The sequence below is a fragment of the Anomalospiza imberbis genome, chromosome 5 (genome assembly GCF_031753505.1).
Source record: "Anomalospiza imberbis isolate Cuckoo-Finch-1a 21T00152 chromosome 5, ASM3175350v1, whole genome shotgun sequence".
NCBI lineage: Eukaryota > Metazoa > Chordata > Aves > Passeriformes > Viduidae > Anomalospiza > Anomalospiza imberbis.
The window spans coordinates 14,522,093-14,546,238 of record NC_089685.1 but is presented as its reverse complement, the minus strand read 5'-3'; the positions used below and the strand labels follow the sequence as shown (position 1 = coordinate 14,546,238).

General features: G+C 39.7%; 1 protein-coding gene across 1 annotated transcript in view; it reads right to left on the bottom strand.

Moving 5' to 3' along the window:
* Nucleotides 1–3,141: 3,141 nt before the first annotated feature.
* SLC2A13 (solute carrier family 2 member 13) overlaps nucleotides 3,142–24,146 on the bottom strand; it is a 138,680-nt gene continuing 117,675 nt past the window's right edge. The window contains exons 8-10 of the mRNA XM_068189716.1: nucleotides 6,942–7,063; nucleotides 6,669–6,821; nucleotides 3,142–5,535 (exon numbers count right to left, since the gene is read on the bottom strand). Coding sequence (XP_068045817.1) covers nucleotides 5,309–5,535; nucleotides 6,669–6,821; nucleotides 6,942–7,063 — 502 coding nt within the window. The 3' untranslated portion in view covers nucleotides 3,142–5,308. The remainder of the gene's footprint in view (nucleotides 5,536–6,668; nucleotides 6,822–6,941; nucleotides 7,064–24,146) is intronic.

The window sequence follows — 24,146 nt, the reverse complement described above, 5'->3', positions numbered from 1 at the left end:
GATGGTTATTGGCACATAAAAAACTCCTTCTCTATATGAAAACATACACAAAATAGATAAGAACTGCCTTTTTTCAGACTTTTAAAATCTATATATAGTTGCCTTTGAGGAGTTTTAACCCCCAGTATCACAAACAACAATATTTCTTTAACAATGTTCACCTAGAATTTTACTGTGCTGACATTTGAAACACTGCCACAATCTAGACCACTGTGGATTATGCCTAACTGTACTGTTCACAAGGTGATGAAGATTGATAGAAAACCACTAAGATTTTTGCACAAAAGTATGACTTGTTAAAATCCAGAGAACAATTGAGTCACTTTATAGGCAGCAGCTACATGTAAGCTGTAAATGTTACCCGCAATAAAAACACATTTTGCCATAAAGCACATATTGTGGCATTATCTGCTTCTGGCCTGGTACACAAAGCTTGATTTTCTTCCCAATGCAGAGGAATGGGTTTGGTTAGCTTCATTCTCTCAGAAAAAAAGTGCACACATATCTTACTCTTTAAAGTGCTTTGCAGAACCATCTCTTCTGTCTTGATTTCTACCCCAAGATCACTCTCTGCTGTATAGATTCTGCCTCTTCTGCAGTAGTGATGTTCAGCCAACAAAGCCAACAATGCAAGTAAAATCTCAAAATGACCATGTTAGAAGAGCATCACCAAGAAGTAGAAAGCTGGGTAAAAAGTGGAGAAGTACAGGGTCTGTCTTTTCCTTACTCGCTGAATGCCTGTGGGACTGTCCCCAATGCTCCCACGGCCTAAGGCAAGCCCCTTGCTTAGGGCCTGTAGCAGCCCCTGAAGGTCAAAACTTCTCCCCAGTGCTCGGCCCAAGTGACTACGAATGACAAAAGAGATTTCACCACGGAAAAACGTACAACTTTGCTAACTCCACTGCCACGTCCTCACCTCCACACAGGCATGGGAGAGCAACACTAGAGTGCTTCTTCCCCTGACAGCCCCTCCATTCCTATCCACAGGTCCAAGCACAGTCCCTCTCTCCATCATCCTCACCCCACAAGGGAGACAAATCAGAGACTGCTCCTGCTGGCTACAATACCCATCTCTACTGAAACTTGACTTTGTGGTGCTTTCGATGCATGATTTCCTTCTTCTCCCCTCCCAACCCTAACTCCTACACGAGTGAAATGCGGCATTATCAACCCATCCAAAAATAAGTTTGTGTTGGAACAATAGTCCTTTGTGATTTACCCTTTCTTGCCCCACCATTTCTGCCAGCGTTGTCACTGCATCTCCCAAGGAAATGCCTACAAGATCTGTGGATATTCTCAGTTCAGTCAGAGAGAAAAAGAGAAGGTTTTCTAACCAGGTGAGAGCCTGGGAAACAGTTGGGAAGGAATGTAAATAATCCTCTAATCTATCTTGTTGTTCACATTGTTTATAGATAGGTTCTGCCACCGTGCGTCATTCACGGCACACCAATGGTGTGAGATGTTTTTACTCTAGAACCAATAGAATTAGTCTGCACGATGTTCTCTATAAATAGAGCGGCACATTTGAAATAAATCAGTTCATTCTCTTTGCCTTTGAATTGGAGTCATTTTCGTTCCCGTCCTGCTCTAAAGCGACAAAGAGCGACTGATCCAAGGTGCCCATACAGCAATGAAGCTCCAGCCTTCCAAATGACTCATGGGCCTTGCTTTGACTCTATCTATTTTCAAAACAGGTTTGGTTCTCTTGTTAAAAGATTATTTTGATCAACAAAGTGACAAGGGGAAGAAAAAAGTGCCAGATTATCTCAAATTACTCAGCATGGTGAACAAACTACTATATGCAAATTAACATGAATTAAATTTAAAAAATATTAAAAATGCATCAGGACTTGTTTCTTTTATAGCTGGTGTTAGCTTACAACATGTAGAGTTGGTGGGTAATTCAGAATTAAAATATCTCAAATTGTTGTGTGCAATCAATATGCTCAACTCTACCAGCAGCATTACTCAGACACTCCTGATGCAGAGAATACCTGAATTAAGTGTGCAGTCCTTGTGAAGAAACAACTTCACATCTTCTGCAAAAAGCTTTCAATAAAAGAATATTGTGCTTAGACATATTATTTATGCTACTTCATAAATGAAATTCTTGTAATAAGAAATTATTCAGTTACACTGTATTTTTATTCTTTTATCTGGAATGTTACTAAGTCTACCTTTAGCAGAAATCTCTTAAAACTTAAAATACTCATAAATATAAAAAAATATTTGCAAAATAGAAACCTATTTCTAACTTTCTTAATAAACTCTAAATGTTCACACATTCTAAAAATAAAACCCTAACAGCATAAGATTAATTTGAAGTATCTGATCTCATTTTAATACTCATGATGCTTGGTACTATGTTCAGTGTTTGTAAGGTATGGAATGCTTTCTTGGTGTGAAGAAACCCTAAAAGGAAGACTTAAACCCTGCTGTCCGTAGGCATAGAACAGGGAGGGACAATAAAGAAGCCAATGCATTTTGGACCCTCATGGCCAGTAGCAGTAAGGAATAAAATGCATCTTTCAATCGCTATTCCTATGCACAGGACCAAGCACCCTGTCTTGGGAGAAAGGACGGGGGATACAAACCTTCAGAAAACCGTTTTCAGTAAGACTGAAGCTGTGTTGAGAAAACGAGCCCAGTGCTGTACGCGACTGAGCGCCCCTTTGGGAAGGTCCATGAAACAAGGCTGGCAGAGAGAGACGGTCTTCTGCTGCTAAAAAGCCCCAGCACTGCCTGCAAAACAGAAGAGGATGCTGACCTCTTGACAGTGACCTTTCCAGTGACTTTGCTTCAGTTATGCCCAAGCCCTGCACCTTCCCTCTCCCTGTGGACACAAGTGAGGTCAGCGCTGACACGGGGCTGGCGCTGGGACGCTGGCTCCCACCTGGCTCCCACTCCAGACACACCAAGCAAGGGAATGTTCAGAGGTGTGAAGCTTGTGCTTTTTGGAGCCATCAGAACCCTAAGTCTCCACCCCCAGAAGCCAGAAAATACCCACTTAAACCACTTAAACTGTGTAAGCACAGATTGGCTGTTACACACCTATTCACACACTGCTCTAGGTAACAAAACTGCTTCAATTCAGGTCTTCAAACACAACTTTTTGGTTTTGGAAAAAAGTTAATTTTTCCATGAAACGATTTTGTTCTTCTCTGTGCCAAGTATCTCTTTTTCTCATTTCAGGTACTGCACCTTTACTGAAGGCTTCAAAGAGGTGACAGCTGAAGGGAGACAACCTGCAGCAGGGGCATTTGTAGAGAGGTCTGAGGACCTCAGCATTTGCAATAGATAGATCTGGAGATATCAGCATTTTCTACAGCTGGTGCTTTCAAGCATAAAAGCATTGTGCGCTTAAAAGGGAGGCAAGATGGAAGGCATGAGAATCCAGCCCTCTCACTGCACAGGAGACGTTCAAGGTCGAGCTGCTCTTTGCAAAGATTCATTTGAAATTCCCTCTGTCTAGTATGTTTTTCCCTTTTAGTCCCAGTCAAGTCACAGAAGGATTCCTTAAAATGTTTTCTTTCCAAAAATATTTCTCTGATTAACAAAAGAGAAAAAAAGAAAAAAGAAAAGAAACCAAAATACACCCAATCCCTGCAGGTCAATAATTGGAGAATAAGAACTCCCCCCACAGAAGACTACATAATGCCAGACTTCTTTACAACAACAAAACCTCATGTTATCCAATAAAAATAATTTAATAACAAATGTCCAGGCTTGGTTTTGATAGCAAACCATCATTAAAAATATTTTTCAACCCAAGAAAAACCCGCAAACCAAATCTATAAAAGCTAATGAACCTAATGACTTCTTTAATCTTTACACAATGAAAAATAAATGTATTTTTTACCAAATAAATGGGCATCAGCCCACAGGCAGAGGAATTTTCCCACATTCTTTCATGAAGCAAATGTTTCAAAGATAAGAATTTGAATTGTTGATGCTTTCAAACTCATATCTTCAGAGACTTAAAGCAGTGAGGACAGGACAAAGAAAAAACAAATAATATTTTTATGTAGCTGCATAAAATTCAATTTGCCAAGGCAAGCAATCATAGCAAGTGAATAAAATACCATTCATATTTTCATTACCATGCTAAAGGCAGCCAAGTTAGGTTTGTGCCTGACATTTTCTTGACAAGTTTGCAATGCTTCGGTAAGGCAATTAATCTGAGATGCAGGCTTCTGCCCATGGCTAATATTTCTCTTTAGATCCAGCAAGACACCAATTGACTGAGGAAATTTGAAGAAAAATGTACTGGGAGTCATTTACACGGCACATATGGAGATAAACTGAAGGCAATGATTATTCACAAGCAAAAGGCGCAGGAGGGATGACCACTGTGCATTTAGCAGCACAAACCCTCTCCCCTTCTTCTCTTTTTTTTAGCTAATGGTATTTTTGTGTTCAAAACTAGGCACAAACCAATATGTTCAAATGCTAAAAAGGAAAACAAATATACATATATTTTTTAACCCAAAGCCTCTGTGTTGTACCTAGCAATATATACCAGTGCATTTGTACGTGTGGCCACGTACTGAGCTCTGTTTTCCTGCTGTCAGTAATTAATTTTGCCTGTTTTTCTGACAAACATAAACTCCCAACTGCAGCGTGTACTCAGGAGCAGCATGGATGGATAACCTGCTGTAGCACAGACACACACCACCCTAGTGAACCCCCATCCAGGAGAGTATGGCTCTCTACTTGCTACCTCAAATAAATAATGGAAACTCTCTCTCTTCAGGTAAATTTTGGAAATGTCCCTCTGATGGATACAGCAGGTATTTGTATTTTCACAATCAGTTAAACCTTTTAAATGGTTATTGTTACAGCAGCTTATGCATTCATCCTTTGTTATACTGCACAGCAGAGCTTCTTCCTTGGCTCCTATGGGATCGGGATCCAACAGCTGTCAGCTCCTTTCTTGTCAGCCACTTGATTATTTTAGGTTTTGTCAGTACTGGAGATAAGGACAGCCCCTGACCATCTAGGATAGCCTTCTGTATTCATCTGGTACAGTGCACTCTACTAAACACCTGGGGATGGAGCAGTGTCACACACACTTGGTAAAGTCACATAATTGTGGAATTCAATCTCTTTTGGAAGCCATTGCTTTCAGTTATCAAGAAAACGCTAGCATATTGAATTTCCTCCCAAATGGAGCATTTTTGAACATGAAGGCATTTTTAAATACACAGTAAAAAGGAGAACCAGACCAGAAGCAGGGCAGTGAGGTCATCAGAGAGCTGCTTTTCCCCCAGAAGGCTTTTAAATGATTAAATACATCAGCAGCTGAAAATTACTCCACATCAGAAGCATCATTGTCAGAAAGATGGTAATTACTTCCCTTCACCCGAATATACTCGATATACCTCCCTTCATCAGAATCCGACATACCACATGAACATAGCCTGTTTTCAAACAAAGATTCAATTTCCTCCAGTTTTTTCCCTTTAGTCTCAGGAAGGCAGCCGTAGATGAAAACCAGTCCCAAGGCAGCAAACCCTGCGTAGAGGAAGAAGGCTCCTGCAATGTAAAACCATCGTCACAGTCAGTTACAGAGGGTCCCATCCCTCCTGTGTGCCAGAGCAGGGGGAGTGACAGAAGCAACAGGCTGTGGCCTCAACAGAGAGTGTGAAAGCAAAGGCTGGAGTGGCAGGGTTACAGCAATGAGCTGTGGGGCTGTGGGTGTAGGAGAAGGACTCTTTACTGCCTCATTCCTCACCAAAGAGGAAATTCCAAATTGACAAAGGCAATTCCAATCCATGTGAAAGATAATACACATCCTTTCTGGGCAAGTCACGCTGCTCTTAAAATAAACAGCAATTAGACAATCACATGTCCAAATTAAAAAAAAAAAAACAGATGTCAAAGGAAAGAGCTTTCTTGGTTTGTCTTGACAGTGAAGGACACATTAAGACAAGTCCTCAAAATGAAAAGCTCTAGCGAAATAAATGAGTCAGGATTAAAAAAACGTTTGTGACTTTTACACCTAATTATTATTTAAAAGTGCTTTGTGGTGACAATTAATACTGAGAAAGAGCTTGTTCCTGCCCACAGTCCACCATACCTAGAGGGGCAGAGCAGGTAGCAAAGGACCAACAAACATTTACCTAGTGTTGCTACACTGATGGCTCAAAGGAATAACAAGTAGAGCTGAAAGGCTCTGCACTAGTAAGGATGTGAAGGTCATATCAGCTCCCTGGCAGATTAATGGGATTTAAATTACTTGTACCGGAGTGGCTGAGCAGTAACCTGACAAACTCCATAGGGTGCCACAGACAGCACTTTATCAACAGCTGTATTTCTGCAAGTACCTTCTGCTACTGGCCTTGGATGTCACCGTAAAGTGGAAAACTGCAGATGCTGTCACCTTAAGAGGGAGTCAGCATTATTTCACTAAATCAAAAGTGGTTTTTTTCCAGCTTCTCTGTTTTAATCAACTGTCTAGGTTATCAGTTAAGGACAATAATAAATGCTTCTTATGAAATCCAGACCAAACTCTATGATCCAAGCAGATCTCTAGTCTTAGGAAACCACAGTGGGTTGAGAACACTGCTTTGACACTTCATAGCAAAACCAGTGGAGGGACCCAGAATCCAGAGAAAATCTCAGTGCCAATGGCAGTACTGCATATATGGACAGGTACTGTTACTTACCATAGTATGTCAGATATTCAGCTGTATGCAGAAATGTCAGTGATACGAGCACATTGAACACCCAGTTGACTCCAGAAGAACACGCATTTCCTGTACTTCTAGCCCAAAGTGGATAAATTTCAGAATTGACAGTCCAGGGCATAGGACCCATCCCTAAGAATTAGGAATAAAAAGATCAATCTGACTTTAATGGCTGGACTCAAAAATAAATTTAACATGTAGCTTCACTATTTGACATTTTAAACCTTTATGTGAAAACAAGTATTTTCTTACCAGGTGCAAAGAAAACCAAATACAAAATAAGGCCCAGAAGTGCTGTCCAAGAATACGGAGTGGGGCAGAAATTGTATGCCCAAAATAAATCTTCCTTTTTGAATACGGTTGCGTTTGAACACCTGAAAATCAACAAAACTCCTTTTTATTAAAAAATTTTCAGGGCACTCGTTGACATTGCTATATAAACATGGTAAATAATGTCTTAACAGAGCTGGCTAATGTACATGTAAGATAAAAAAACCTTAATCCCTGTAAATTTATCAAGGTCCTTGAGCAAAGTTCTACACTCAGAGATGTGTTTTTTTCTCAAGTCTGGTGTTAGGAAGAGTAATCAGAACATCCCTGAATTTAAACACTTGCCTTATGTTTACAGATCTCCTTCAAACAACCAGTCGTTACTACAAAAATGGTGATACCAACGCCATCAAGACCAATTCACAGGAATATCACACAGTGCAAAACCAGCTGCAGCAGCAGGACTTTGAGATAAAAGATGTTGCACACAAGGGTTTAAGGTCAGATAGAAGTTAGTCCTTACATCACTGCTGAACCAACTACCTGTGGCATACTTCAGGTGTAGCCTGCAATGTCTGTGGAGTGTTCCAAGGTGAAGTGAAGTTATAAAGAAAAGAGGAGTTCATTTTCCTTCCTACACAGTGAAATAGTTTAGGAGAAGATAGTTCTTGTAATTGGCTACTGAAAGAAAATATGTCTCTATTCCAAGGACCATGTGGGAATTCCATATTTCAAGGAATAGGTATAAGATCACGTATTTCCCTCTGACTACCAAAAATATAATATTTTTGAAGGCATACTGGCAACTTTATTTTTTTATATAATTTTTTAATTAACATTTGTTTAAATGATCAAGTCATAAATGTAACTGTGAAAGTTTTCAGCTGCCATCACTTCAATTGCTAGAGATGAAAAACCCTACACTTTTGGGAGAGAGGACTTAAGCAGACACTACTCTTTCATATGCAAACAATGGTATTTACTTGCAAAGAAGAAATCACTGAGAGCTGAACATCTGCCTGGGTTCTGATTTCCAGATCAGTTGAGCATTTATGTGAAGGATATGACCTTCTTGACAGTAGGGAAACCAGAATGAAGGTGCCTGCAACAGGCAATAGGTGAGCAACAAGTTGTGGATGGTGGAATAACAGCCACCCTGCAATGCTTCAGAGTTGAACAGCAATGTGCCAAGCACTGATGACCAACCCACCAGCACTCCTGAGACAGAAACCTTCCCTTTGCCATCACTGATGAAAGGACAACATTTAAAGCAGGATATCATGGTGAAGTTGCAGACCCAATTTCAGGACAGCTGGAAATCCAAAGCTCCAAAATATTTAAAAGAGAGAGGTTAATCCTACAAATACTGGAAAAATGCAGATCTGAAACCTTGGTAAAACCCTAATGCTTCCTTAATGGCAGTAACCTGTACAGTTTGCAGTTCTACTTTGCACTGGAGCAGCACTTGATCAAGTGGCAAAATGCTGAGCCTTTAATTTGGGGTTGGCAATGCAGCCAGCGCTGGCGTGCACCTTTCCACCCTTCCACAGCTCTGCCTTGCTGAGTTCCCCTGGAAAGGCCATCTTATCCAGAGCATTGATTCCTTTCCACCCCTGAGGTAGAAAACACATAGAAAACAGATCAGCTGAACATCCCTCTCAAAGACACGCCCTTTGTGCCTGGATACAGACTGGCCCACTGCAGAACAGGAGTGCTCGCTTTCACACTGCTTCAACATCATCACTTTTGCTTCTTTTGCTGTTATGCGAATTTCATTTGCAGGTGTTTGTAATGAATACAAGTTGATGAGCACTTTTAAGCATCTTGATGCTGAGATGAATTTCTCCATTCTGCCCAGCCAGATTGGCAGCTCTGCAGAGAGGGCCTCACGCTTTCTCTCAAACAAAACTGTAAACAAAGACATACTTGGTTTATTATCCTGCATCCATCTCCCTGAGCACAAACCAACATGCTGATTCATGCAGACACAACTGCAGGCAGGTCAGTGTGTTTCCTTCCCCTGCCATCTTTCCCCAGTTGTGTCCTGCTTTTGACAGATTGGAACACAAATGATAAAAGGGAAAACCAGATGCCTCCAAAGCCTCCTGTGACTGAGTCACTCATCAATTCTCCACTGTGTGCCCCTTTACAGAGAGGAAATTGTGTTGCAAAAAAAGCAGATTCAATGCAATGAAATGGGAAAAACAGCACTTGAGACTAGATTAAATAAGAACATGGCAGTAATAAACTGTGCTTTGCTTATCCTTCAGTTGTAAACCAGCATGGTACACATAGTAAAGGCAAAGACATCTGCATTTCCTGGCATCTTGCAGTGCTGGGAATGTTAAAAAAAAAAAACACTTATTCAAGGCTGGAGATTTATTCATGCTCTCTTACTGTGCTAATTCTACTACTGTACCACTGTTTCTATAAGACTTATTTTGCTGAAGAACTTATAATTAGCATACAGTTTATTAACAGACAAAACTAAAAGAGACACTTTTCACTAGACCAGGTTACTCAGAGCCCTATCTAAACTGTCCCTGAACACTTCCAGGGATGAGGCATGCACAGTTTCTCCGGGCAGCCTGTTCCACAGCCTGTTAACATCCCTGTTGATGGTGGCCAAGTAAGCCAATGGCCAGCAGGAGTAGGGCAGCTATGACCCCACTGTACTCAGCACTGTACTGCACCTCGAATCATGTGTTCGGTTCCGGGATCAGCACTTTAAAGAGGCCACTGAGGTGCTGGAGCATGTGCAGCCAAGGGCAACAAGGCTCATGAAGGGTTCAGGAAACAGATCTTAGGGGTAATGGCTGAGGGAGCTGGGTTTGTTCAGTCTCAAGGAGAGTCAGGGGGCATCCCATCGCTGTCTTCAACTACCCAAAAAGAGATTGTAGTTAGATGAGGACTGGTCTCTTTGACAGTGACTGAAGTAAGAGGACCAGAAGAAATGGCCTTAAGCTGAGACAGGAGAGATTAAGGTTAGATATTAGAAGTAGTTTTTTTCCCTTTTAGGGTAGTCAGGCATTGGAATAGGTTGCCCAAGAGTGTGGAGTCACCATCCCTGGAAGTGTTTAAGAGGCTGGTGCTGGGTGATGTACTTTAGTAGTTACAGTGGTAGTGTTGGGCTGATGTTAGACTTGATCTTAAAGGGCTCTTCCAGCCTTGATGATTCTATGGCTCTATAAGGTTCACATGGGCCCAGCTGTCAAGCCTGTCCAGGCCCCTCTGGATGGCATCCCTTCCCTCCAGCATGTGGACAGCACCACAGAGCTTGGTGTTGTCTGCAAACTTGCTGAGGGCACACTCAATCCCACTGTCCCTGTCGTCAACAAAGATCTTAAACAGCTCCAGCTCCAGAACTGACCCCTGAGGAATGCCACTTGTCACTGGTGCTCACTTGGTCATTACACTGCTGACTGCAACACTTTGAGTGACCATCCAGGCAATTCCCTGTAAATGGTACAAGCGGAATGATGCAGTCAGGTGCTGGTGCAAAGAGTTTGCCTGTACCAATCTGCTGGGTAATAGTCACATTGGTATAACCAGTGAACACACACCACATCATAGCCTCTGAAATTACTGCCAGACCAAAAACATGAAAATGCTACACTGAAAACCTTTACTCTGAATTTCTTGGGCTAAGTGTTTTCTACAGGCTACTTAAGATGTATATCAGCTCTAATTAATGAAAGCCTGACCTACCAACAACTGATGCAAAAAATTCAACTGACTGAAAATAAATTAGATCAGTAGGTTTTAAAATTACAAGCATTATATGGTCCATTTCAAAATCACAGAATCCACCTTCTATCAGATATGGTCTGAAGCTCAAAAGAACTAAAGCTTTGCTCCCCATCTCCTCAAATTACCTTCATATGGCACATAAAAGAAGGTAAGAAAAGAGCCAGTGTGGGGAATCTAAAATATTATTGCGAATAACAGGAGGATGAAACAGGATAAAACCACTTCCCTTGATAATCAATGTAAATTTTTGTAATACTTGAGTCATTTTAGCTGTACAATAATTCTGAAGCCCAACACTGAAAACCCCAGTGTGAGAAATGGCTGGGCAAGACATAGCACAGGCACAAGACAGAGACCAATTTGATTTTCTTCTCAAATATCCATTAATTTTTGCTTTGCTGTACAATGAGGACTGTATAGCCCTAAAGATACAGCTTTCGCATTAATTGTTTCATTGTGAACAGTTCATATATTTTTAATAAGAAAGCTGCTGACTTGTTGTCTTCTAAGCCTTTCAGAATAATCTTAAATGGATTTAGATCAAAAACCCTAAGAGGTCAAAATTCTAATCGAGTCAGGCAAAGGAAATAATTTTTGAAGAAAAACACTAATGTGATCGTCCTTCTCTAAAATGCTTGTTAGAACAACAATATTTCAAAATTACACGTTCTGCTCTGAGATAAACTTTGACATCAGGTGCTGATGGCACACAAAGATTTTATAGTTAATTCACAGTTTCACTAATTCCCCATTTCTTTGTTCTAACACAAGTAAAACTACTTAAGGACTGCTCTTATGCCAGCCTTTTGTGCCTGGGTTATCAGAATGATGATAATCTACAATTTGCCAATTTAAGTCTCAAGTGTAAAACAAATATGTTTTATTTACTAAAAATCTCCTTCACAGAGATTTTTACAGTCTCCTGTGTAGAGTGCTGATTTTCATATCATGGCAATCCACTGAACAATAAATTAATGCCAAGTTTATTGAGTCATGTTTTCATCTGAAGTCTGTCATGGAAATGACAGAGGACAAAAGAGACATAATTTAGAGTAGCTGCTGTTTGGATGGAAGAAGGTTTTTGTGGATGATGCTTGGGAATAACTAAGATTATTTATCCACAATCAGTTACTCATCCTGTAGAAGAATCTGAATCTCAACATTTGGATTAGTTCTCATAAGTTCAAGCCCCTCGGCTTCTGCTAAAGATATTTAGTTGTCTGAACAAACCCCCAACTACCTTAGAGGGCAGAATTTAGCAAGGTACCAGATGAACTGTATCATAACTTAGTGGCAGTCCGACAGGTAACTGAGGAGAACTCTGGAAACCACCTCTACCCTGTTCATCAAGTGGCCTCCCAAATCGACCCATGTACATCCAAAATAGTTACATTAGCACAACCCATAGAAACCAGTTAAACCTTGAGGAATAATTTCACTATAAATCAGCATATTCTGTTTTAAGGAAAAATCCTTGCTCCTTTTTATACACACTGTAAGACTGCTGTCTAAAGCCTCAGTGAACTGCAACTCGACCTGAAGGCAAACAGATTACTTTAAACTTGACTAATGTCTGAATCAAAAATTTCTAAGCTTTCCCACAGTTCCCTAGCTACTGTTGTCCACGCCTGAGAAGCTCCACACCTCTCTAGAGAAGTTTGCATTTATCACTTTGAATTTATAGTTTACACAGAGAAATAATTCATCCATTAAACCAGATGTTACCTAAAAATTTACAGATGAAGCATCTTACACCAAATGATAGCAACTGAAAAAAAAAACCACCAAACAAAAATCCCTTAACTAAAAATAAAAAAAAAACCAGAAGCCTATATAACCAGAAAAGAACAAACAGATACAGCCTTGAAAAATTATCCCATAAAATTTCATGGGATTCAAACACACATTGCTTAACCTTCATTGCATAAAATACAGAGTTTTGGGACACTTAGTGAAGCCTTTTGCTATAACTGGCAAAGAATTTTAAAAATACTAGTATATGTTTGAGAAACCTGGAAAATTAGTTTATTTCACAGCAAAGAAAGCAAATTACACCTCAGTAGATGACTGGTGCATCTGCACGGGATGGAAAAAGTCTTTATCATGCTGACCCCCCCTGCTACAGGATCTATCCATTATAACAACAGACTTGGTGATCTTAAGAGCCTTTTCCAACCTAAATGATTCCATGATTCTCAGTCATGTCAGAATTGCAAGAGACCTAGCACACTGTCCTGATTTACCTCTGTCCTGACTATCTGATCACAGATGAACATAATTTTTAAATTTTTAAATATTATTATTTATTGACATAAGAATCTTTCTCAAGCTGATAAATTTGAGCTTTGCAACCGCATCTGAATTTGCCTGATAAATTGATTGTTGGAGCTGTTACTCAGTCTGAACAGACTGAGCAACAGCCTGGGAACAGAAGCAATTTTTCCCCATGACAAATAGTTGTCCAAAATTAATTACATCAAAGGGGTTCGTAACTGTTTGCTGATCTGGACATTTCAGTACTTCTGTAACCACCAATCAGTGGATTCTGAAGTGTGGACAACACAGTTGTTGTGTCTGTTGCCAAAGGAAGAAACTCAACTGCCTGACAGTGCCAGTTGGACACCCCTGAGCTGTGGGGCTGAGCAAGCACCTTTGGTGGGATTAGATAACTCTAACCTCCCAGGGAAAGATGTGCAGTTTGGGATTTGCCTCAGACTTCTTTTATCCTATACAGGCACCTTGCAAGTCCCCGTGGCTACCTCCAATCTGTCAGCTACAATTCCCCACTCTGCTGTCACACCCCAAGGGTTTCAAGCTTCATTCTTCATCCTATCTGCCAGGAGGGGAGAGAGACAAATCTCTGCTACTGCCAGAACTCTGTCCAACATGCTTCTCCATCATCTTTTGTGCACTCCTTACCTTGAGAAATAGACTCAAACCAGGAAAACGCAGAACAATGCTTACCCAGTGTTAAAGCCCAACCATTTCAGACCTCACAGCAGCTGACAGTGCACTCAAAAACTGGGAGCAGGAATAAGTATATACCAGGTTTTTGTTACAGGAGACAAAATTACCTTCATCACACTACACAGAGATTGACTTATTTTTCTTTCCAAGCTTTCTCCTACTCTTCCAAAGAATCAGATAGTCACAAAAAGTGTCAGGAAACATCTGATGTCTCTATGCTCTATAGTGTCCTTTCCTAGTTCTAATTCTGATTCTGACTGGACACACTTGGTTAATTCCAGTAAAAATTAGAATTAACTAGTAATAATTAAATTGTATGATTTCATAATCATAAATAATTCAAATATTATATTTATAGCATAGGAACTTATGACAGGTCATGCAACTATGAAACCTAATCAGCTGTTCACTTAACAAATACCTAGTCATAAGTACAGAATTTTAATGGGCAAAATTCAAATTAAAAGCTGATCAAAATGCAAAAACTTAATTAGTTTTGAACATAAGCATCTTAGCTGAATGTCACTGTCCTTCATGCATTTCTGCCTGTCATTGTTTCAACTACTTCAATCACTAGATAATAGGTCAGAGTGTTTTCATGAGAAGACACAAGAATATATTTTTTGCAACTTGAAGCATAATTCTATGTATTTACAAGCTAAAAAAGTATATGAAAAAGTAACAATAAAAGAGTGAACCATTTCAGGTAAGGCTCAGAAGGCAACAGCAAGCAATGTAAGATTTCTGCCCTTTTCCCCCTGTCAAGGACACACTCCAATGGTTTACAGAAAACGTATATCTGTGTACTTTAAAGATTGAGATCTTCAGTAACCTTCTCTGCTTTTTCATATGTGGAATACACTGATTAAAAAATTAAAAATAACCGCAGAGTGTTTCACAACGACTAAACTGTCTGACAGTTCTTACTGAAAAATTCTTAGTATGCATATAAATCTTACGTTTGTGCCTTCAGCATATCCTGTTGCTAAGGTTTGTGGCTCTACAAGCAATTGTGCCCAGTGATCACTGAGATTTCACCTCTCATCACAAAACTTTTGTTTATGTCCTTGAACAACTTTACTAACCCTAAATCTTTTATTCTCTTTCAAGACAAGTTCTACTATTTCTTGTAGCTTCCAAACTAATGACATGCATGAGAACCCCAACCACTTTATAAATGCTTTATAAAAGGTGGGCTCCAGCAGAGTGCCCTCAGTAAGTCATGAAGCCTCCCAGACTCCAGTGCTGTTTTTAAAGTCTCAGCCAATCCTCAAAATAAGAAAGATGCAGTAAGAGATAAAGAAATAGTTTAGTTCAGTCCTAATTCTCATACTGAAAGACTTCAGCTAAATGCTGCAGTTCACACTATTTCTTTCTTTCAGGTATTATCAACTCTTGAAAAACTTCCTAGAGGTGCAGATCAGTAAAGAATGTTTAGAAATTTGAGTAAATATGATGGAAGTGATTCTACCCAACATTTTGAAGCCTTTGCCATGATCAATAGATATTTTAGTATGACAGTAATATAAAAAAGATAAGAAACACACTGCATTCTATCAGATGGAGTGGAAAAAACTCCATGATGTGGTAGAGGGAAAGACCCACAATTTGGGTGCTACAACACTTCTATACTCATGTATTCATGTGCAGGTCTGGATGGAGATGTGATGTGTGTGATGGGGCCGTGGCTCAGTGATGTGACTTGCACACAGAGTGACCAGTGGGACATGAGAATTCCTGCTCCCACCACCTTGGTGGCTGCCACAAAAGCTCCATCTAACCATGTTCACTGCAATCAAGTACAAACTGTAAAGAAACATCTCATGCCACAGTAAGGGCACAGGCACATGGCAAACTCTTGTAAGAAATGACATCTGGGAATATTTAACTGCTTGTGAAGTAGATGCCATTTCACAAACTTTAAATATAAGCACAAAGCTGTCTCTGCATGACAACCAGCAAAAAGGTACCACAAAGACATTCTGGAAACAGAATGAGCTATTATTTTCCTCCTGGCAGCCATCATGGTTGAGAAACACTTGTGGACTCCCTGTGACCCCAGAGTGGGCTTTAAAGATTGTTTAGTGGCTTTTCTGTGGTTATACAGAAATAGTTCCCTTTTGGAACAATCTGTTTCAGCAGTGAGCATGCACATCCAGTCTGGCTTCATCCAGTCATTGCCAGCTTCCCCTACTTCTCTGAAAGGAGGGAGTGCTCACTAATGATTTGGCCATTTCTTCTGAAAGACAAACCTTCAGGGAATTTCAGAGACGAGCACTAACTGGAAAGTGTCTATCAGTCACCTTGGGGGCTGCCGGACCTAACTTGCGCTGCCCAAGGCTTTCTTGCAAAATCCAGACAGATGTAGTCACTATTCCTGCCTACAGGCAGGCAGGCTTCATTCACTTGGAGCTCTTTCAGGACAAAAATGCTTATAAATTTTTGTATTTTTTGTTAAAGACAGACTGGCATTGAACATCCATGACAGACTAGCTCAGTAAGAATTCCCCTTGTGTGCAGACCCCTCGCTGTACCTCAGTGCTCCTGGTCTTTCCCTGAACTGCAGCTGCTCTGCTGCTCCTGTGATTTTGGTGGAAGTTTGGGTCATCCCTGCTCTGACATGTTTGAGAGTTTATGGATGGAGCACCAGACTGCAATCATACTACTGACAGAACTGGGGCAATAGGATAGGAGAAATTCTAGCTTTTCTTTCCAGATTTAAAAGCATTTAGTCTCTCTGATTGCAGTATTGACACTCAATAATAAAATTATTGAAACAAACTGGTCTGAAGATTATGATGTCAAATGCAGCTCTTTGGAATTTCATGCAGGCTTACCATAAAATAAATATCTACCTGATATTTAATCTCATTTGTTTTTTCACCTAAATTTACATTTCATTTTCCTAATAATTATAATTTCCAAAGTTCTTTTGGCTATAACAGAAATATCAACCAGCTGCCTAATCACTGCAGAAATATCAGTTCTCCCAGGTGCTGCCTCTTTTGAATGCTAAATAAAGACAGATTGCTACAATGAATACTGGTGGGAAGGACTAAGAGTAGGGCTCAATAATAACAAGTATCAACATATTAATATTAACTGAAGAAATATTAACAGAACAGCATGCAAGAACTGCTGGCATGGCATAAGAAAGTCTATTCTCTCAAACAGAGGCAAAGACCAGCTGCAAAGGAAAAAAAGGAACATTTTCTACTCCATTAGTCAAGGAACTACGAGACAGCTCAAAGTTACAATTTTAGACATCTGAAGTTGATTTAAAAAAATACCATCCAGACTTCCTATTCCTACTAAAACTTACAAGTAACCTTTATTGATGTTTGTGCTGTCCACCACGTGCCAGTGGCATTGTCAAAGGAATGTCATCATGTCAAAAGCATCCCTTGAGTTACAATTGTCAAAAGCGTTTCCAAGACTGTGGTAATTAAAGACCAAAGAAATCAAAGTGGTTATTGTAACTTAGTATCAAGGTAACTCAGAACAATTCAGTGGAAGTTCATCCTCCAAATGAAATGAGTTCTATATTACAATCTTTTTTTCTTTTCTGAGTGCTTCCAAACACTTCAGAAAACAATAAAGAGAAAAAAATGTATAGCTTTAACTACCCTAAAGTTTTAGACATACAGAGGCACCATAAAAACTGTACTTTCATGTTGAAACCTGGTATGTGAAGTTAGTGAGAACGGCAAGATTTTTTAGTTCAATTGAGAAAAACAAAGTAAATCCCACCCAAACCCCAAACTCAAACCACACCTGGGTCTGCTCTGTGTCTGCAGGCACACTGCTGAGGCTTACAGATAATTTATTGCTTATTCCAGGCAGCAGACCCTGTACCTCCCAGCCAAAGCAGCACTGTGCAGAAAGAATTTTCCATAGTACTGTTAATGCTTTAAAACCTCAGTTAACCACATATTTCAATGGGAACTGAAGAGAGACTAAAGTATCAATCCTTTGGAAATTCTTACTGAAACAAAAGGGAGGGGGGAACTTTCTAAATTTGCTTTTCTTCTTGAATCAGAGACAAAAGACCACATAAGGACAAGAAGTTTAAAATTGAGATCAGTATTACATGCATTAGCATGCCTTTTTAGCACTTCCCTGCTCTGTTTAATTTCTAGTTATTGACATACATATAAAGTTTATATTTCAACAGTTCTAACAATAACATTTTGACCACCATAACCTTCCATCTATGTACTGAACTGTGACACTCGTTTTCTGTAACAGCAATTTAGACACAAATATTACATTTTAACTACTGCCAGCAACTGTTTACCATCACAACTGAAATCTAACCAGACAACACTTGACATCTTGCATTCGTTGTTTTAAATAGATGATGGAACAGTATTTTTTAAGCAGAGCTTTTCCCTGATTCCAGTAGGTGGCAATAGCTCTGCCCTAAAAAGCTCAGAGAAACCTGTTTCAGAAGGGGAATGAAGCACTGCATCCCCACCCATCCCTGCTGTACCGGGGAGGCTCTGAATTAAATCACCCAAAAGAGCTCTCCAAAGAAGACTCCTCTGCTGTCAGCCCTAAAATTCACTGCAAATCATTAATGTGGTAACTGAAAATGGAGCCCTAAGGCTCTAGGAACACTTAAAACAAGATAATTATTTCATGCCTGATTTCTGAGAGCAAGCACTTAACACAGAGTGCTGCTCTGCTTTGATTTGTACATGCAGGTGCAATACCCATGCCTAAACTAATGAATTTTATAAAATACATATATAGTACGTGGTTTCAGTATGTCTGGTTTATGAAATTTATGAACTTTGCATACCAAAGTCTTCATTGTTATAGGCATCTCAATAGTCTGGGATGTGACAGTCGAAGAACTCAGCAGAAATCAAAGTAATCATCTATCTTTCATGGCCTCTGACATCTAAAAAGAGTTTTACATAAAGAAGTGCTTTTTAAGGATAGTTATTTTTCCAAGAAAATATGCTCAATGGGAACACACCCCACCTGAATCACAGGTCTGAAGAGCTCAGTAATCATGCAGAACCTTAAACATGTCCCTTACTATTATCTATGCAAAGGTAACTGACAGCTGTGGAAAGCTACAGGACAAAAGGAAGTCTATGCATCCTGCAAGGAGGAAGAAATGCCCAAAGTGCTGCTGTGAGAAGTATTACCTGCCACCTCACAGACTGCCCACTTCCTAGCCTGCACTAACCAAAGAGCTGAGTAAAAGTAAGGTCATGACTTTAAATCAAAGGTATCAATAATTCCAGTTCCTCTTGTGCCAGTGAGGGATTGATGTTGCTGCCTCCATTCTCAAGAAAATGAACCACACATGCAAACAGCACACACAGTAATTTCTATGACTTAAACTTATCAAACATACTGAGTTATTCAACAGCCCTACTGCAGAAATGTGTTGATTTATTTTCCCCTAAAAAAAAAAAAATCGAAAAACTTCATTCTTTTAAGAAGGGAAAATACAAAAATTTTACTGTATCCAATGTTGAGATTATTGAAGAACTACTTAGTATGGAATAAAGGTATGTAAGATGTGGATTAGGGATGCTGTTAAAGATACAAACTGCTGTATGGAGGTCTGGGTTGAGCCCTGTTGAATGGTCTTTATCAGTAAAAATCCTCTATATCACATGGGTCTTTACAAAATATTTTCCACCCTCCAAACAGAGAAAACTTAATTTTAGTAAATCCATTTCACAGTGTAAAAGCCTAAAGTAATCTTATGAGACAGTCTTCACAAATTATTTTTATTTAAATTCAAACTTCAGAGTCAATAACCAAATAAATGTGAAAAACAGCTATTGGAAATTCTCCCCTCAGAAAAAAAATCCACATGCTCCCAAATATGAGTCAGTTCCCTTTCCTCAGCTCCAAGGCAGAAGGGGAAATCCCCCTCTCTGTGCCAGCAGTAGCTCCCTGCACGCTCCCTCTCTGCCCTGCCCCTCTGGCATGCCCTCGGATGAGCAGAGCAGGGCTGTGCCAGGAGGGAGGCACGGAGGGCTCTCAATCTGTCCCAAGGATGAGCAGCTGGAGAAGCTAATTAGCAGCAGGCTCCTATGGGCAGGAAAAGACTCTCTAATGTACATTTCATAAGGGAGAGAGAAAAGCTGCGGGAATTATCCTCATACACTAAGCACACTGATGAGAGACTGACAATTCTCTCGTACACACTGGCATTTTTTCTCCTTTGCTTTCCTATCTCCTTTGTCAGCTGGAAGCAAACGTGATTCTTAAACAGGGAGCAAGAATATTTTCCCTTCAGTTCCCCTTCAGCTGACCAGAGAATGAATGAAAAAAGCTGAAGGCTTGCTTCTTCAACAGATGTATATTTAAATTTTGAACACCATATCATCTTCTTCTTTGGACCATTTTTAAAGTGAAGAACACTGACTCAAACATTTTTCCATTAAAAAAACCATTTTTTCCAGACACCAGCATTTGATAGATAATGTCTTAGCTCAAGGGCCACTTTTGTTTTTAAATTCCAATTACCTCAATGCTACAAGCATCTGAAGTAGTTGTACCAAGTAACCCAAATAGCAGCTGGCATTCCCTACCAGAATGCTTTTTAACTAGTAACCTGGAGTAAGATCCAGAAGCATGTTTAGCAGCAAAGTGCAATAAAAAGGAATGGGTAGAGAACAAATGTACAGACAATGTTTCAAACTAACCAGCCCTGCTTTAAAATCCTATTTTGTGCTGGGTGTCTCCAACAAATAAATTCTGCCTTCAGTATCAAAACTAAACATTTCCCAGTCAGAACACATTCACTTCATAACAAGACATCAGAACATAACAAACATAACAAACATCCAGAATTTGCCACTAGTTGAGTATAAATATTGTGCTAGAGCTATTAATAGTAATTCCTAAGTAATTATCTGAAAGAAACGTAAACAGTTTCAGGTTAGATTATTGTGTTACTCTGGTCACTATTTTAAACCTAAAATGCAGCTACAATATACAAAGTACTTTATTTGTACAGGCATTAAGGTATAATTATGTTATAACAATAGCTAAAAAATGTCTTCCCTCTTTAGCAAGTTACACAGTTAAAAAAAGACAATATTATCTTCTATTAAAGTTACAATAAAATTCCACCCTCAATTACTTAATTACACCCTTACAATATTTCAGTACATATATAGACTTAACCATCTTTATATACGCCTTAAAGGAGCTTATTATGGTTTTCAGCTCCACCATGAAATAATTTCCTTTTAAAATAATTTTAAAGTCTGATGTCTTAAAGATTTGAGCAGGAAGAGTGGCTGAAAGGATCTGAACATAAAAATTCCCCTTATTTTACTACCTACTCCTGCATCACCAATAAGAATGGCTCATCAAGGATTAAGGACACAGTATTCTATATTACTTTACCCTTCTATTCTTTCTCTTTGCTCTTACCAGTTGGCAGAAATGGCTTTAAAATATGCATACAAGATTTCTTAAGTTCCTCTTCTACATCCCTTTTACAAATCACACTGGTATATGCAACCATTAGACTGTGATTACACGTCTGATGACCTCCTCCCAGGAAAGACCTCGTGCCTTGGAGTTTTGCCTGACAAAGACTCTAATCAGTTTCAGATCTTCTTTTAATTTCTGTTTTCACACAACTCACTAATACATATTAGATATTTTTGTGCTGAAGTCCATACTCCTAACCAAACAGGACAAATAGCATTGTGCCCTGCCACACAGCTGCTCCAGGTTTTCATACTTACTAGCACCGGGGAAGACACTCAGAATACAATTCTGCATATATCTTGATTTTCTTTTCTAAACAATATTGAGGCAGAGAGGGGGTGTTTTATGTTCTGGTTCCTACTGAAGTTATGAATATTTCAATTTAACCAACATTTACCATATTGTCCATCAAGAGATTTCTCCAGGACTACTGGTTATAATCACAACTCTTCTGAGTACTGCCAACATACATGCAGATGTGAATATTCTCTTGATCCTGCTACTTTCCTGAATCATTTACTCCTTCTACTACATTTTTTACATGGTAAATATGAGAACCATAATCCTATGTATAATCTTCATCTGTTGATCTGTCTACTTGGTAAGAGAAATACTAGTTTCTTTTCTAATTACTGCTGATTACTAAGCATGAATTTTCAATGCAAACCCTTGCAGAAAGGCTTCAAATAATCATTTCAGCAATAAAATCTTCTAGCAATACTTTCTGCATGACAAAACAAGCCATGTCTACCCATGGACAGCAGAGTACTTAATTCCTGAAAGATTGCTCTGGAGCTAATCTTTCTGTGGTAACAGCAGAGGTCTGTAATGCTGCTTCCCATGACGCACTGAAAACAGATTCTCAGTCTTCAAATGTGTAAATATGCACATACATTCTTTTTGCATTAGTCAAGCAGTCACAGTGACTTTTACAAATGTATCTGATGATGCAAAACAAGTGTAATGAACTTACATGTCTGTCTTTATCTACAAGGGGGGAAAGTACCATGGTATTTTTAGAAAAATCTAATGTTCTTACCATGAAAAAGTATTCTAATAATTTTAAGAGTCTCATCTGCTATGCATTAGATAACAGGTAGCACTGCATGAATATAAAGCTCCCCAGAACACTCTCAATCTGTTGTCTGAGAATCCAGCTAATGAACTCCCATGAATTTATTTTTTCTAACCAGTGGAATCTAGTTAGCATCCAGGCTCAAATGCCAAGGTCATTAGGCACACTCTTGAAGCTGGGAAAGAGGGTTTGACTGCCTGCCTGACCCGCTTCCTCTCAGTGCACAGCCAATTCAAACCCACTTTTCTCCCAAATGGGCTTCCAAGACACATTTAAACACCTCAGCAAACTAGCAGATATGAGCAACAGGCACACAGTGAAACATAACAGCATTACTGAGCATCTGTAAACATGCCATTAATTTTACATGGAAGGAAGATGCTCAGGAGAGCACTGGCTGAAGGAAAACAGAGCTTCCCAAAGACAGAGCTCTTCTGCACTCTGGCCTTTGCACTGACTGTCCTTAGAGAGGGCAGTGCTTCTTTATATTGAGAAAAGCAGGATTCTCCATGAAGCATTAAACTCCCCTGGCACGGAGATGTTCTTCTAACAAAGTTAATGAAAATGGCTGAAAACAGCAAATCACTCAGCTCCTCTCTCTTTATAGATTTCTGTTCCCAATCGTTCTCCTTCGGGGACTGTGGAGACCTGCCAGCTAATTGTGTGGACAGGATGGCTCTAGGCTTGTCTCTGATCTGATGATGATGTTATTATTTCTTCATAATTGTTTACTGTATAAAATCAACATCATTCTCTCCAGAGGAAGATTGCTCAGAGTTGCTCATGAGAGTGTTTCAGCTCAGTTGTGGGCCTGCTGTCGTCTTGACAACATACTCGTGTCAAGGTTAATGTCACATCAAGGCACTGTAAGTACCTCCTTCCCTTGCAGTTATTCTTTCAACTGTAAGGCTAGTAATGCAATTTAAAGTTTCTTCATTTTTGGCTGACCATTAGGAGTACTGATTGCAATTACACAAAGAGAAATTTCAAGAGAGAAATTTCTCTGAGTACTGTGGGAGTAATTGTAATTGAGGGGGAAACCCCTAGATTTTGGGTTGTGTTCAGAAAGCACAGCCTTGAAAGCGATCACCTCTACATTTTGTCCTGGCTGAGAGAGGTACTCTGCCCATGACCTCTGTTGTGCCACCTGAGCTTCATATGGGAACCCCATCTGTACAAGTGAGATAATGCTTTTTATTTATTAAGTTCATGGGGGATTTCATAATTCAATGTTCATGAAGAACAGAACTGCAAGGCTTTCTGTGGCTACTGCTATGTGCAAAACCTCCCTAAATCTTGGAAAACACAGTCCCAATGCAGAACCATGAGACAGCACTGAAAGAAGAGATACAGCTCTTCTTTTACTACAAAGTAAATAATTTAAGAATATTCTTGCTCACTGTCTTAAAACCATCTTTTATGTGTCCCTAGGCAAAGCTGGAGGCAGCAAGATTTGTATGTCAACAGCTATTTTGTTAAGTGGTTCAGAAATACCAAGGGCAGCAAAGCACCTGCCTGTGCTTGGTGCCCTGGGCAAGACACTCCTCTCCGTGTTATTCTAATACCATTCACGCTTATGTAACTGATTAAATAATGAAAAATGCATCTCTACTGCTTGTGGTACATGCATGATCTTACAGGCACACCCGTTGCACATTACCCATGCTGCTTAAGCTCTGACTTGGACTCGGTCAGATTTATTCTTGCACAGTCTCTCTCTCCCCCAAGGCCACTGCCAGCCACTGAGTTCCCAACATTCAACAGAGCCCAAATGCTATATTCTTCTTGAAAAATATGTGGATGCTTTAATTGTCTCCCTGGGTTTCTATGACAACCACAGCAATATAAACAGCCTTGCTGGCAGCCACAGGAGACTGAAATCTCTGCTCTCTTCCCTCCCTTCCCCAGAACTTCTCAAT